The sequence below is a fragment of the Dendronephthya gigantea genome, unplaced genomic scaffold, assembly GCF_004324835.1.
Source record: "Dendronephthya gigantea isolate DGI-Jeju-01 unplaced genomic scaffold, DenGig_1.0 000034F, whole genome shotgun sequence".
In the NCBI taxonomy this organism is placed as follows: Eukaryota; Metazoa; Cnidaria; class Anthozoa; order Malacalcyonacea; family Nephtheidae; genus Dendronephthya; species Dendronephthya gigantea.
This window is the reverse complement of record NW_021163044.1, coordinates 375398-390183: the sequence shown is the minus strand read 5'-3', so window position 1 is coordinate 390183 and position 14786 is coordinate 375398. Positions and strand designations below refer to the sequence as shown.

The window sequence follows — 14786 nt, the reverse complement described above, 5'->3', positions numbered from 1 at the left end:
ACCTTCTAGACAAGATCTAGGGAAGTGTTTTAACTACCTCTAAACTGAAGCCGAACTTCACGATTATTTTGACAAGAGTTTGGATTATTAAGTAGAAATTATGCAACTATCTAAGCGTGGGAAGATAAAAAGATTATTTACTTTTTGTGACTTGAAGCCTGAACAACCTAATCCCACCTGACGAACTCATAATCAGAAGACGTTTAATAACGACTACTTGGGAAGAAGAAAAATAACACTTCGTCATTTTCAAATATGGAAAAATCTAGATTAATTATGGTTTACTGTTTCTTTTGTGAAACCGTTTGAAACAATGTAAACACGAGTATTGATGAAACCATAATAGAGGATGGCTCAAACGCACTTCATATTTTATTAAGTGATTTTGTCTCAAAGAAGAACTCCGCTCCCAGTTCACTGATGACTTAAATTTGTTTTTTTCAAACGTCTCGCTCTATAGGCATGGCTGGGTCGTGCGGAGAAGCAAGCGGATGCAATAATGACCGAGGGCTCAGATCTAGATACGGTTGAGGATAGAATGGCACGTCACAAGGTACCACCACTGACTTCAATACACGTCTGGACTATGTAGAGCCCAGGTTATACAAAAATTCCTCTAAACGGAAATTGAAGGCTGGTTTCCTATCAGGATTCTTGGTCACAGGGGGGCGGAGGTTTGCACAGAGAAATTTGATTTCTGAAGATTTCGTTAAGAAAACGTTACGGCGAAGTAGCAGAGTGATATGTACTAATTTAGTTCATTCAAACATTCTTGCGAATATCAAGTCTAATCGTGCTAAATTCTCATTGTGGTAAAATATACCCCAAGAGGCAATCCTAGTCTTAAGATGCAACTCAATATTAATTAAACATCTGTGCAGAACTGTTCGATATTTGAGAGGAAATTCTTTATTTCTTTTGGGCATCACACGTTCATCTCTTGTGAAAAGATACACCAGACGCTGTACTTGTAGAGTTGTGTTTTACAGCCTTCTGGAAGAAGTTCATTGTCTGCATACTGCATTAATATTAGCTGCAGGAAACTATTATTGCCTAATTATTCATACTTCCGATTCTTTAGGATTTTGTTTCTGATGTGAAAAGACATGAAATTGATCTGAAAGAAGTAAATCACAACGGAGAGGTCTTCTTGCACGAAGCTAAGGTAAGAAGGACAGAGTTTTCGCTACACATGATGGTCAACTTGAAAAATAAGTCGTAGAGTGAGCAAATATTTTCATTTCATGTATTCACCACTAAACATCAAGTCAATATATTTTGTAAAGACTTTAATTACACACTTTGAGACAACTGTCTTTCTCGATCTTTGAAAGTTGACCATCTTGTTTTTCTAGCTGTCAAAATATTGACGTCTGTGTTCTCGCATAAATCAGTCTGAAATTATCACCCTGAATCTTCATTTTTCTTCACCGTTTCCATAGAGATTCCATTTAATTAAAGTGTCGATCAATTCCTGTTTTTATATGATTTTAGAATTTTTTAATCCTTATCCGGAGTTAATTTGTCCTTCAGAAATATGTTAGAAACAAAATTAAGGAATTTAGGTAGTTGTTGAGGAGAAGATGGACATATTAGACCAGATCACTTGCATAGTTTACCAAAAATAACACTCTGAATAATGAGTGAATATAGTATATATACTTGAGAAAGGCGCAGGTCATATGCTGACATGCATGCTGTCGCCATTGCGTGTACTGAGAGAGGGAACATCTGGTCTTCCTGGGTTTCGTAACGACCACCGTCTTCTCGTTCGAAATATGTCTGAACCCGTTCTTTGTTTAACTACAAAACTGTGTCTATAAACTTCTCAAATATTTATGGTTTAAAATATTGACGTCTGCTCATCTCCTAAGTTTGAGATATTGCGATATTGTGCCTACGTATTATTCTTTTAAGCACATTAGGTTTTGTTCATTATTTAAACCAGATCATTACCTGACGTTTAGTTACTTGTTAAGTTATTTACATTTGGAGGCTTTAAGGAAATGCAGAATCTAGAATAGTCCATAAAGAACAATATAGCGGCCATGTTTTGTGAGCTAGGACGTCAGTCATGAGCGTAAGACTGTACCAGAAATAATGAGAACAGTACGGGTTGATTAATCTGACGGAAGATGCTCTTTGAAGTGATTAAGTAGCAAGAAATTGCATGTATAATAAGGTTTAATCACATGCGGTGTTAGTTAAACATGGTGACATCCTAAGGACTTTAGTGATACCAGCAAAATTATTTTGGCTCGTTAGCTGTCAATAGTAGGTAAGTAAACATGGTTCCTCGCCAGGAAACTTTGGTTTAGTCGGAAATGATCAGTGTAAACACGAAAAATTGCAAATTGATACCTCAGTCTTGAATATTCTCGCATCAATAGCATCATAGCTTTGTCTGCTGGAGAATATCGAATATATCCGTAAAGAAACTTCAGTCAGAGCAAGAGTGCGTAATAAGAGTGAGGATAGAGCGATCTTTGTTATCTTCGAGGTGAATATGTTTCATGAATTTCGTTTCACTTTGTTTCTATTGTAAGTAGCTATACCCTGCAATTATCTTTCGGTTGTGTCTGTTTAAAATATTCAATGTCGTGACTTTTCCTTACAATGTTTTGAAATCTGTGTAAGCAGTTTACTTTTGTGACATTGTGCTTGTTTTGTAACATTGATGCATGGACTCACAACGGAACTGTGCTATAATGATATCTATTTCTGATAACAAAATATGTAACGTCTAGTATTGGGCTGAGTGTTCCCCGTGTTCGCTGGAATATCTACATATATGTTAGTATATATTTATATTCGTATCGTATGATTGAGATCTATCAGATGACTTCATCCATTTTGATTCATACCATTGAGTGATGCGCTTCAGCTCGATTTCAAGAATGAATTTAAGACAATTTCTTGATTGTATGAATTTCGTAGCTCAGGAAGGCTCTAGACTAGAGTCACTAGACTATCTATATATGGTAGGGATGATTCCTTGCATATGATATACGTAAACTGTCAAGTACGTCAATGAAAGTTGAGAGATTTTTAATAAACAGGATATTAACCTGTTTAACTGGGAGATCGAACCAGAATCTCGTGGTCTTCGTGTTACACGATCATAAAAACCCAAAGATTTTTTTCGTTTTTTGTTTAATTTAATGCGTGTATTTGGTGCTCATAATATTGCTGTATGTACGAACATTGCATATTGTCTGTTAATTGGCTGTGCATGAGACGATGCAAAACGGGAAATTTGCAAGTCTATTTCACTTCCTATCACCAGGGAGCGCGGTGTTAATCCTGATTGCACCAGCCACATGTGTTCCACATGGTTGAGCGCGGAGTGCAGGAAACGCATGCAAGGTGAACAAGCTTACAGCTCTAATACTGGTGAGCCTCTACTGTAACGTTCTGTTTTATTTTTTTCCAGCTTTTTCAAGTGGAACTTGAGAATTACGTCACTGCGGTTGAAAAACCAGAGCTTCTCGAAGGCGTTGCTAAAGACGCACAAGAGCAATCCTGGGCACTAGAGAATAAACTATCAGATATCAACGAACGATATAACAGATTGTTGATCTTGTTGTCCGAGAAAGGATCAGTTTTGAATCAGTCGTGGCTACAGTTGCGCGATTATCACATCAAGATAAATCAACTTCTCCCGTGGCTATCATCTTGTGAACACAAACTTGCGCTTATAATGCAGAATCCTAGTGGAAAAGATGGCGAGGATAGTGATTCGAAACTAAAGGAATTAAAGGTATGGTTTATGGTATCATATTACGACAGAAAATACCGCACCTAATTAGCATTTCCTACGCATAGATTTCTGGCAAGAAGCTCTGCTTAAAAAACTACGCACAGGTTTCTGACTGGTCTTGCGCGAGCGGTATTCAGCAAACTGTTTTTTCGATAACTTTTTTCCTTTCTCCCTCACAATGAATGTTCTGAGTGGATGGTTGCCATGGTTTCATCGTATCTGCTTCAGTTGTTGTAACCTCATAAGCCATACGTTGCTTTTTTTACGGGTTCAGAGGTCTACGACGTAGGTTACATAATATCAAGTATCCTGCTGGAACATTCCTTTCCCGTCATAAGCAGTCAAAACAGGACCTGTCTCTGATACTGGCCTGCGAATTTCCTGTCAATAAGAAATAAAAAAACAATCTAGGAATTCTTGCTGTGAAATACAATCCGTTTGATGCTATGTCATACTTTCTAGAATTCAATATTCTCCGTGAATTCTTAATATCGTATTACCATAATTTGCTTTTTTTTATCTCGCACATGTGAAGCGAATTAATACCCTAAGTGTTGACAATATTCTGTTTTTGAAACAATGGGGCAAGAGGCGCGAACACAAATTAACTGCATGAGCTTAGATTACGCTTCAAAAAACAACCTGTTGATTCAGAGATGAGATTTAGTGTAGATGTAGTGTGGTCACGAGTGGACGAAATCGCGGAATACTGAAACGGAATTGTGCCGGAAACGGATTGGTTGAATGACTTGAATTGCGTCTATATTGATATTGTAATGTCAGACGATTTATCTTGTCAGCGGGAGTCTCTTGAAAGTATCATCTAGCTTCCCTCTTGATTGGCAATAAGTCAGGGGACACCTGCTGTAAGGTTTCACTCCTGTCTCCGAAACTTTACATTCTAATTTATAACTCATTCACGATTCTCATTTGTTTCCAGTCCTTAGAAAGCGAGGCTCATGCTCGTTATCCTGAAGTGGTTGCGATTAAAGTCGCCGGCCTCAATGTTCCAACATCCAGTACCCAGGCCACCGCTGCGGCGCCCAGAAAAACCGTCCCCGAACGCTATGACGAGTTAGTGGCGACAATGACGTCATACGACACTGAGCTCCAGACCTCCGTTGTGACGACGAAGACGGTAAAAGAAGATGCAAAGAATTTATTGAGATGGTTGATTGAAGTTAAGAAAAAATTGGAGGGACTCAGACCTTTGCAAGAAGACATTGAAATGCATCAGCATAAAATACTTCAATTTAAGGTATTGTTGTTCTTCTAAAACGCTTTCAAAGGAAATGAGTTCCGCTCTGAGTGAAGTGAGTTTGTTCAGTCCAATCCAGTCCAGAAGAATAATCGAAAACATTATTTTCAACAGATAATTCAACACGACATCGACCGACATCGTCCGAGTGTTGAAGCAATCAACGAACTTCATCGCAAAAAGAAGGTGAAAGCAAAAGACATCAAATTGGATCATGTGAACAACACGTGGCGAGAGGTGATGACGCTATCGACAACTTTGTACACTGAAATCACGACGGTTTTCGTGAGAACAGCGAAGAAGTTTGATGAATGGATTGTGACTCGACTAAATAGACTTAAAAAGGGTGAACTGTTGACAAGTGATCTTTTGGTCTTTGAAGAAAATTTGTCGGTATGTATGTCTGCATAATTTGTGGTAAATTCCCTGACAGATACACAACAACAACTACCTTAAAACGAATAACAATCCAGAACACAAACAACTGACATTTACTAGAAGACAACAACAACACTACAACGCAAGCAATGCAACCGACAGTGGTACGAGTTCTAACGCTAGTTTCCTTTCATTGCAGAAATTTCAAAAGGAGGTCGACTCTCGTGTACCACTAGTTCAAGCAGTGAACCAGAGTGCTCATGAATTATTAACCTTAGACAAGGATCCTCGCCGTAAAGATTCTCCTGTTGTGAGCAGTTTAGACAGCTTGAATAAAGACTGGCAGGATTTGTCAGTGCAGCTCATGAATGCCAGTTATAAATACAACGAGATTCGGGAACAGATGATAAAATATCATACAGCAAGAAAGGATGTTGTTGCATGGTTTGAATTGTTTGAAGCAAGATTGATAAATTTACCACCATTTGGAATTGATCCAAAGTCTATCAAGAAACAAATGTCTGAACAACAAGTATGTAATTTTTTACAAAACAACTACGGTTGCAATGTTTTATAACCGATACGAAGCCATTATTAACTCTTGATGGTTTTATTTAGTGAGGTTTCCTGTTGTAATGATACTAAATCGTTAGCAAGAAGGGCTGTACTGTACAAGAGTAGATCTACAGATCGATTGGTTTAGATCTGATAGAGAAAGGCCAGGGAATATAGACACTGTTTCATCGTTGCTTACTAATTTGGAAATACCTTTTTCTAAGGAATTACAAGACGAGGCAATAAAATACAAAGCCAACATCGACATGCTGATGGGAATGGGGAAAGTAATTATCACCATCACGGCGAAGCCTGGGGAAGAGCTTATGAAACAGCCAGACCTTCCAATCACTCGTGATCTCAAGACATTAAATGATCGTTATGATAATATATGGCGTGATATTGAAAGAAGAGGAGTAGACCTGGAAACTACACTGGACAACGCAGATAAATACTTCACAACATTAAATGAAGCATCAACATTTTTGGATGAGTGTGAGAAAACATTAGCAAACCAGCCAGCCATTGCTAATGATCTTCCATCCATTCAGAAGCAACTTGTTGCTGCAGAGGTCAGTGTGCATGTGGGTGCATACCTTTTTGGTTTCACTTTTCCGCAATTGTCTATATTTAGGGCGATGAAGCCTGAAGTTCCTCGTTGTAAAAACTTCCTAATATGATTTTAGAATCTGCTTGCCAAAGTAGAAAACTTTACCCCAGTGAAAGACGCGTGCAGTTCTGGTGAAGAATTAATTCGTGGTCGAGAGAATGCCCCGGGTTGCAAAGATGTAAAGAAACAGATATCTCTACTGCGGGAAAGACAAGAGTCTGTGTTGGAACGAGTTCGTGCTCGCAGAGACAGATTGCTTGGTGCTGCTGAAAGACCAATGTCTCAGTTCAGAAATGAAGTTCGAATGTTCAGTTCGTGGATTAAAGAATCATGGGATACTATGTCTGCAATGTTGCAGGGTGAAGGAACTGTGCTTGGAAACAGAAGAAAAATTGAGGTTCTTCATCTTTATGCTTTGTACAAATACCTTGTTCAGTTCCCTCGAGTCTATTGTGGGACGTACTTGAAAATTACAAATTCACAATTGAAAAATGATTTCGGTTTTCATAGCAAATTGATATCGAGAACGAGAGAATGAAGCTGATGATGAAAGATCTCAAAAGAAATGGCGAAAATCTCATCAACTACATGAACAGCAGTAACCAAAATCCACAATCTGTTCTGACAATGATAGAAAAATTGAGCAAAGCTTTTGACGAGTTTCAGGAGAAGCTCCTATTGACCAAAAACCACGTAAATGAAGGAAAAGCTTTACCTGAAGTAAGGAACTTGGTTTTGTTTTATTTGTCGGTGTATTCTGGTTATGTAAATTTCTAAATGTTGTTGGTTTAGGAAGCAGAATTGTTGAAGAAAGCCGTGGCGGTTGAAGCCTTCTCTGAACTACCTGAAGAGAGCTTTGATACAACACCAACGGACACAAGCGAACATGTAGAAGAATATACAGACGATCAGGGAAGAAAAGTGAAACGTGTCGTCAAAAAGACAGTGTTTAAAACAACCACTACACAAGGCTACTCTACAGAAAATGGCGACGAGCCTGAAGAACAAGTGGAGGAATTTATTGATGAGCAAGGACGTAAAGTGAGGCGTGTTACTAAACGGATTGTGAGGCGTGTGCAGGTGGAGTATATTTGTAATGCTGGTGCTTGTTTTTCTACCTATTTGCTAAAGATCTCGGCAGCAATTTATTAAACACAGTTTATCATTTTAACTTGTGTCTTAGGTACCTGGTGAAGTTGAATCATCTCGTGAAAGCAGTTTGGAATCCCAGCCATTCAAACTGCATGTGAAACCGCGTGATGATTCGAAACCAGTTGGTCCGGAAGAGTTCAGCGATGATCAAGGAAGAAAGATCAAGAGAATTGTTAAAAAGACAATTGGTCCACTCAGCATGCCGGAGGAAAAAGAACCATCACGAACCACACAAGAGACTATAGACAGCACGAAAATAACCCGAGTTATCAAACGTACAGTCGTTCACACCAATGGCCACGCTCCAGCTGAGGAAAAGGTTAGACAACGTGAAAAAACGTCCCAAAGAAGTTACATACTTTAAAAGACATAACTTTGGTTCTGTAGTGTACTCTGTGGTATATACCCTAAGAAGCAGTTCTTACACTTTCACAGGACCTCACCTCTGAAGTGAATAATGCGATAAACAAACCTCTCTGCCCGCAGCTTCTATCTTATTTTACTCTGTGATTTCTTTCAGCCTCCAATCAACCAGGAGTTCATACCAATTGAATTTGACATCCCAATACACACTGAACCTCAAGTGGAAACAGAACCCGAGCTTCCACAAGAAACGGTTGAAGAGTATGTCAATTCACAGGGCAGGAAAATGAGGCGAGTTATAAGGAGGACAGTGGAAGTTCGTACGATGATCATCAATGGTAAACCTGAACGAGTGGAAGAGCCCCGTGAGGAAATCTATGAGGAACCTGTCGTTGAAGATGAACAGCCAAGTGGGCCAGCAGTTGATGAACGTATAGGTGTCATTCGTGTACAAAGACGAGTCGATCTACCAGACTGGGAACCAGTTGAAATCTCAGACAGACCTCGTCGCTATGAATCTCACGAACCTGATGAGCCTGTCCAACCTGTTGAAGCGAAACCTGCTAAACCAGTATTTGGATTACAACCCAGGAAAAGTGAAGAGATAATCAAACCATCGACTGTTGATCGTTCCTACACCTTGCCTGAGTTTGACGAACAATTTATGTTTAAACCCAACGTCTTGGAGGTGGCTGAGCCAAAAGAAAACACTGTCAGTGTACGCATGCACGATAAAGAGAATCCGCTGACGTTTAAGATTACAACGGTGAAGAAAAGCCGCGTGGGACATGCGGAGGCTGGTCCGAGGAAGTCAAATGAATATCCCAACATGGATGAACCAAATAAGGTAGGACTTATTGTTGATTGTTTGTTGTTTCAGTAGGAAAATATCACACTGAATCTTTCTCGTGTTTCAGATTGACGAGTTCGTTGACCAAGATGGTCGTTCAGTTCGACGAATAACAACAAAGAAAGTTGGAACAAGAACTGTGGTAAATGGGAACCTCGGGGAACCTCAGGAGACCACAGTGGTCCCAGAAGATCATCTGGAGTTTGAAACAAGCCCAGAGAGGGCACCTGTTCATGTTGAGAATATTAAAGGCATTGAGGGACAGCAAGTCACCATGGTAACCCGAAAGACATTGGTAACGAAACACGTTACTAAAGATGGCGTCAAGACCAAGGTGTCTGAACCAATCGAAAAAGACGCTCCTGTTTTTGTTGCAAGGGAACCAGATTCAAGTGTAAGTAAATGAACACGGCGAAATAAGGCAAAGTGAAGCAGAATGCCTAAATGTTTAATACGTGAACTACATGAATCAACATAAAATGATATCGAATGCTGTTCTCTCATTTTCAGGATGAACCGGGTGAAATACAAGAATATGTTGACGAAAAAGGAAGACGTGTGAAGCGTATTGTGCGAAAGACGTATGTTACAAAAACCATAACAATCAAAGGACAGCAAGTAGTCGAGCAGGAGCCTGAGGAAGAGAGTCCTGAGGTGTCTGCTGAGGAACTGGAACCGGTTCTGGCAGGTAAAGGTCTTGATCTAATAATACATTTATTGAATTATGATTATCGTACTATTTCATCCCATCTGCCTATTTTTTAACCTCCCTTATGTTGTTTCAAGTGTCAAACGGATCCCTCTGTTTTAGGAATTCCGTTGGAAAGCCTACCGATCGATCAAGGGATTCCAGTTGAAGAGTTTGTTGATGATCATGGTAGAGTTGTTAAAGTTATCATCGTCCGAATTGTTGTCACCAGAACTGTAACTAAAGATGGTAAAAAAACAGAGACCAGAGAACCTCAGGAAATTGTGGTATATCTTATCAATGGTAAACCTGTCAAACCTGAGTCAATCATCGTGAATGGTCAGCCAATTGAACCAAAGAGACCTGACGATTTTTCGCCAAATTTGACAGAATTTATTACACCTTTGGAAGAAATCCCGGTTGAAACTGTGCCATTTGACCAAGGAACACCTGTTGAAGAGTTTACAGATGACCAGGGCAGAATTGTGAGAGTGATTATTGTCAGAACAATAATTACCAGAACTGTCATCAGGAATGGTGAAAAGACAGTGACCAGAGAGCCTAAGGAAGAAGTGGTATACATCATTGATGGTACGCCAGTTCAACCAGAGACCATTACAGTTAATGGTAAACCAGTAGAAGCAAAGAAACCAGAAGATATTTTGCCAACAATATCAGAGTTCATCACACCAACAGAAACAGCTCCTGTTGAAAGTCTACCATTTGATGAAAGCATACCATTAGATCAGGGAACACCAGTTGAAGAGTTTACAGATGACCAGGGCAGAGTTGTGAGGGTGATCATTATCAGAACAATAGTTACCAGAACTGTCATCAGGAATGGTGAAAGGACAGTGACCAGAGAGCCAAAAGAAGAAGTGGTATATGTCATTGATGGTAAGCCAGTTGAACCAGAGACCATCACTGTTGATGGTAAACCAGTAGAAGCAAAGAAACCAGAAGATATTTTGCCAACAATATCAGAGTTCATCACACCGACAGAAACAGCTCCTGTTGAAAGTCTACCATTTGATGAAAGCATACCATTAGATCAGGGAACACCAGTTGAAGAGTTTACAGATGACCAGGGCAGAATTGTGAGGGTGATTATAGTCAGAACAATAATTACCAGAACTGTCATCAGGAATGGTGAAAAGACAGTGACCAAAGAGCCAAAAGAAGAAGTCGTATACATCATCGATGGTAAGCCAGTTCAACCAGAGACCATCATTCTTCAAGGCAAGCCTCTTGAACGAAAGAAACCAGAAGATCTTCTACCAACGGTAGTTGAAGCCATAACTCCGTCAGAGGTAACGCCAATTGAACAACTCCCATTAGAACGAGGCGTGCCAGTTGAAGAGTTCACTGATGATTTAGGAAGAGTTGTAAGAATCGTAATCATTCGGACCATTATCACCAGAAGAGTTATCAGAAATGGTGAAGAAACTGTCACAAAAGAACCAAAAGAGGAAGTGGTTTATCTCATTGATGGTAACGCAGTTGAACCCCAAACAATAATGCTCCACGGCAAGCCTATAGAGCCGAAGAAACTGGAAGAACTGTTGCCTTCCATTGCAGAAGTCCAGCCACAAATGGAAGAAATCCCGATTGAAAGTGTACCATTTGATCAAGGTTCCCCAGTTGAAGAATTTACAGATGACCAAGGCCGAGTTGTGAGGGTGATTATTGTCAGAACAATTATTACCAGAACTGTCATCAGGAATGGTGAAAAGACAGTGACCAGAGAGCCTAAGGAAGAAGTGGTATACGTCATTGATGGTAAGCCAGTTCAACCAGAGACCATCACTGTTGATGGTAAACCAGTAGAAGCAAAGAAACCAGAAGATATTTTGCCAACAATATCAGAGTTCATCACACCAACAGAAACAGCTCCTGTTGAAAGTCTACCATTTGATGAAAGCGTTCCATTAGATCAGGGAACACCATTTGAAGAGTTCACAGATGACCAGGGCAGAGTTGTGAGAGTGATCATTGTCAGAACAATAATTACCAGAACGGTCATCAGGAATGGTGAAAAGACAGTGACCAGAGAGCCAAAAGAAGAAGTGGTATATATCATTGATGGTAAGCCAGTTCAACCAGAGACCATTACAGTTGATGGTAAACCAGTAGAAGCAAAGAAACCAGAAGATATTTTGCCAACAATATCAGAGTTCATCACACCAACAGAAACAGCTCCTGTTGAAAGTCTACCATTTGATGAAAGTATACCATTAGACCAAGGAACACCAGTTGAAGAGTTTACAGATGATCAGGGCAGAATTGTCAGGGTGATTATTGTTAGAACAATAGTTACCAGAACTGTCATCAGGAATGGTGAAAAGACAGTGACCAGAGAGCCAAAAGAAGAAGTGGTATATATCATCGATGGTAAGCCAGTTCAACCAGAGACCATTACAGTTGATGGTAAACCAGTAGAAGCAAAGAAACCAGAAGATATTTTGCCAACAATATCAGAGTTTATCACACCAACAGAAACAGCTCCTGTTGAAAGTCTACCATTTGATGAAAGCATACCATTAGACCAAGGAACACCAGTTGAAGAGTTCACAGATGACCAGGGCAGAGTTGTGAGAGTGATCATTGTCAGAACAATAATTACCAGAACTGTCATCAGGAATGGCGAAAGACAGTGACCAGAGAGCCAAAAGAAGAAGTGGTGTATATGATTGATGGTAAACCAGTAAAACCAGAGACCATAACAATTGATGGTAAACCAGTAGAAGCAAAGAAACCAGAAGATATTTTGCCAACAATATCAGAGTTTATCACACCAACAGAAACAGCTCCTGTTGAAAGTCTACCATTTGATGAAAGCATACCATTAGACCAAGGAACACCAGTTGAAGAGTTCACAGATGACCAGGGCAGAGTTGTGAGAGTGATCATTGTCAGAACAATAATTACCAGAACTGTCATCAGGAATGGCGAAAAGACAGTGACCAGAGAGCCAAAAGAAGAAGTGTGTATATGATTGATGGTAAACCAGTAAAACCAGAGACCATAACAATTGATGGTAAACCAGTAGAAGCAAAGAAACCAGAAGATATTTTGCCAACAATATCAGAGTTTATCACACCAACAGAAACAGCTCCTGTTGAAAGTCTACCATTTGATGAAAGCATACCATTAGACCAAGGAACACCAGTTGAAGAGTTCACAGATGACCAGGGCAGAGTTGTGAGAGTGATCATTGTCAGAACAATAATTACCAGAACTGTCATCAGGAATGGCGAAAAGACAGTGACCAGAGAGCCAAAAGAAGAAGTGGTGTATATGATTGATGGTAAACCAGTAAAACCAGAGACCATAACAATTGATGGTAAACCAGTAGAAGCAAAGAAACCAGAAGATATTTTGCCAACAATATCAGAGTTTATCACACCAACAGAAACAGCTCCTGTTGAAAGTCTACCATTTGATGAAAGCATACCATTAGACCAAGGAACACCAGTTGAAGAGTTCACAGATGACCAGGGCAGAGTTGTGAGAGTGATCATTGTCAGAACAATAATTACCAGAACTGTCATCAGGAATGGCGAAAAGACAGTGACCAGAGAGCCAAAAGAAGAAGTGGTGTATATGATTGATGGTAAACCAGTAAAACCAGAGACCATAACAATTGATGGTAAACCAGTAGAAGCAAAGAAACCAGAAGATATTTTGCCAACAGTATCAGAGTTCATCACACCAACAGAAACAGCTCCTGTTGAAGTCTACCATTTGATGAAAGCATACCATTAGACCAAGGAACACCAGTTGAAGAGTTCACAGATGACCAGGGCAGAGTTGTGAGGGTGATCATTGTCAGAACAATAATTACCAGAACTGTCATCAGGAATGGTGAAAAGACAGTGACCAGAGAGCCAAAAGAAGAAGTGGTATATATCATCGATGGTAAGCCAGTTCAACCAGAGACCATAACAATTGATGGTAAACCAGTAGAAGCAAAGAAACCAGAAGATATTTTGCCAACAGTATCAGAGTTCATCACACCAACAGAAACAGCTCCTGTTGAAAGTCTACCATTTGATGAAAGCATACCATTAGACCAAGGAACACCAGTTGAAGAGTTTACAGATGATCAGGGCAGAGTTGTGAGGGTGATCATTGTCAGAACAATAATTACCAGAACTGTCATCAGGAATGGTGAAAAGACAGTGACCAGAGAGCCAAAAGAAGAAGTGGTATATATCATCGATGGTAAGCCAGTTCAACCAGAGACCATTACAGTTGATGGTAAACCAGTAGAAGCAAAGAAACCAGAAGATATTTTGCCAACAACATCAGAGTTTATCACACCAACAGAAACAGCTCCTGTTGAAAGTCTACCATTTGATGAAAGCGTTCCATTAGATCAGGGAACACCAGTTGAAGAGTTTACAGATGACCAGGGCAGAGTTGTGAGAGTGATCATTGTCAGAACAATAATTACCAGAACTGTCATCAGGAATGGTGAAAAGACAGTCACCAGAGAGCCAAAAGAAGAAGTGGTATATATCATTGATGGTAAGCCAGTTCAACCAGAGACCATTACAGTTGATGGTAAACCAGTAGAAGCAAAGAAACCAGAGGGTATTTTACCAACAATATCAGAGTTCATCACACCAACAGAAACAGCTCCTGTTGAGAGTCTACCATTTGATGAAAGCGTTCCATTAGATCAGGGAACACCAGTTGAAGAGTTTACAGATGACCAAGGCAGAGTTGTGAGAGTGATCATTATCAGAACAATGGTTACCAGAACTGTCATCAGGAATGGTGTAAAAACTGTTACAAAAGAACCCAAACAGGATGTTGTATACGTTATTGATGGTAAACTATTCGAACCAGAGGCCATTTTAGTAGATGGAAGACCAATCGAACGCAAGGCACCAGAAGAGTATTCTGTGTCATTGGAGGAAATTCCTGTTGACCTAATAGTTGGTGAGGAACAAGAACCAACTGAGGAGAAACCTGTGATTGATGAACTTAGAGAGTTAAATAAAGTGCTGGATGAAAATGCCATCAATATTCCTGTAAAGATTGAACCCGATGAAGAAGCACCGTCTGTGACAACTGTCCAGTTCGAGGAACGTTTACCTGAAGAGGTACGGAGACACCTTTAGTAATATTTCTAATTTGGGATTTCCTGTCTTAGGGTAGGGATAC

The 14786-nt window shown here is 39.8% G+C and overlaps 1 protein-coding gene across 1 annotated transcript in view; it reads left to right on the top strand.

The window, feature by feature from the left end:
- LOC114525552 (microtubule-actin cross-linking factor 1-like) overlaps positions 1–14786 on the top strand; it is a 44626-nt gene that overhangs the window by 15521 nt on the left and 14319 nt on the right. Inside the window, 18 exon segments of the mRNA XM_028546937.1 lie at positions 461–553; positions 1082–1165; positions 3434–3760; positions 4701–5018; positions 5133–5411; positions 5596–5928; positions 6176–6523; positions 6638–6958; positions 7072–7281; positions 7354–7641; positions 7745–8032; positions 8234–8923; positions 8994–9320; positions 9437–9614; positions 9738–12260; positions 12263–12598; positions 12601–13347; positions 13350–14725. Coding sequence (XP_028402738.1) covers positions 461–553; positions 1082–1165; positions 3434–3760; positions 4701–5018; positions 5133–5411; positions 5596–5928; positions 6176–6523; positions 6638–6958; positions 7072–7281; positions 7354–7641; positions 7745–8032; positions 8234–8923; positions 8994–9320; positions 9437–9614; positions 9738–12260; positions 12263–12598; positions 12601–13347; positions 13350–14725 — 9066 coding nt within the window.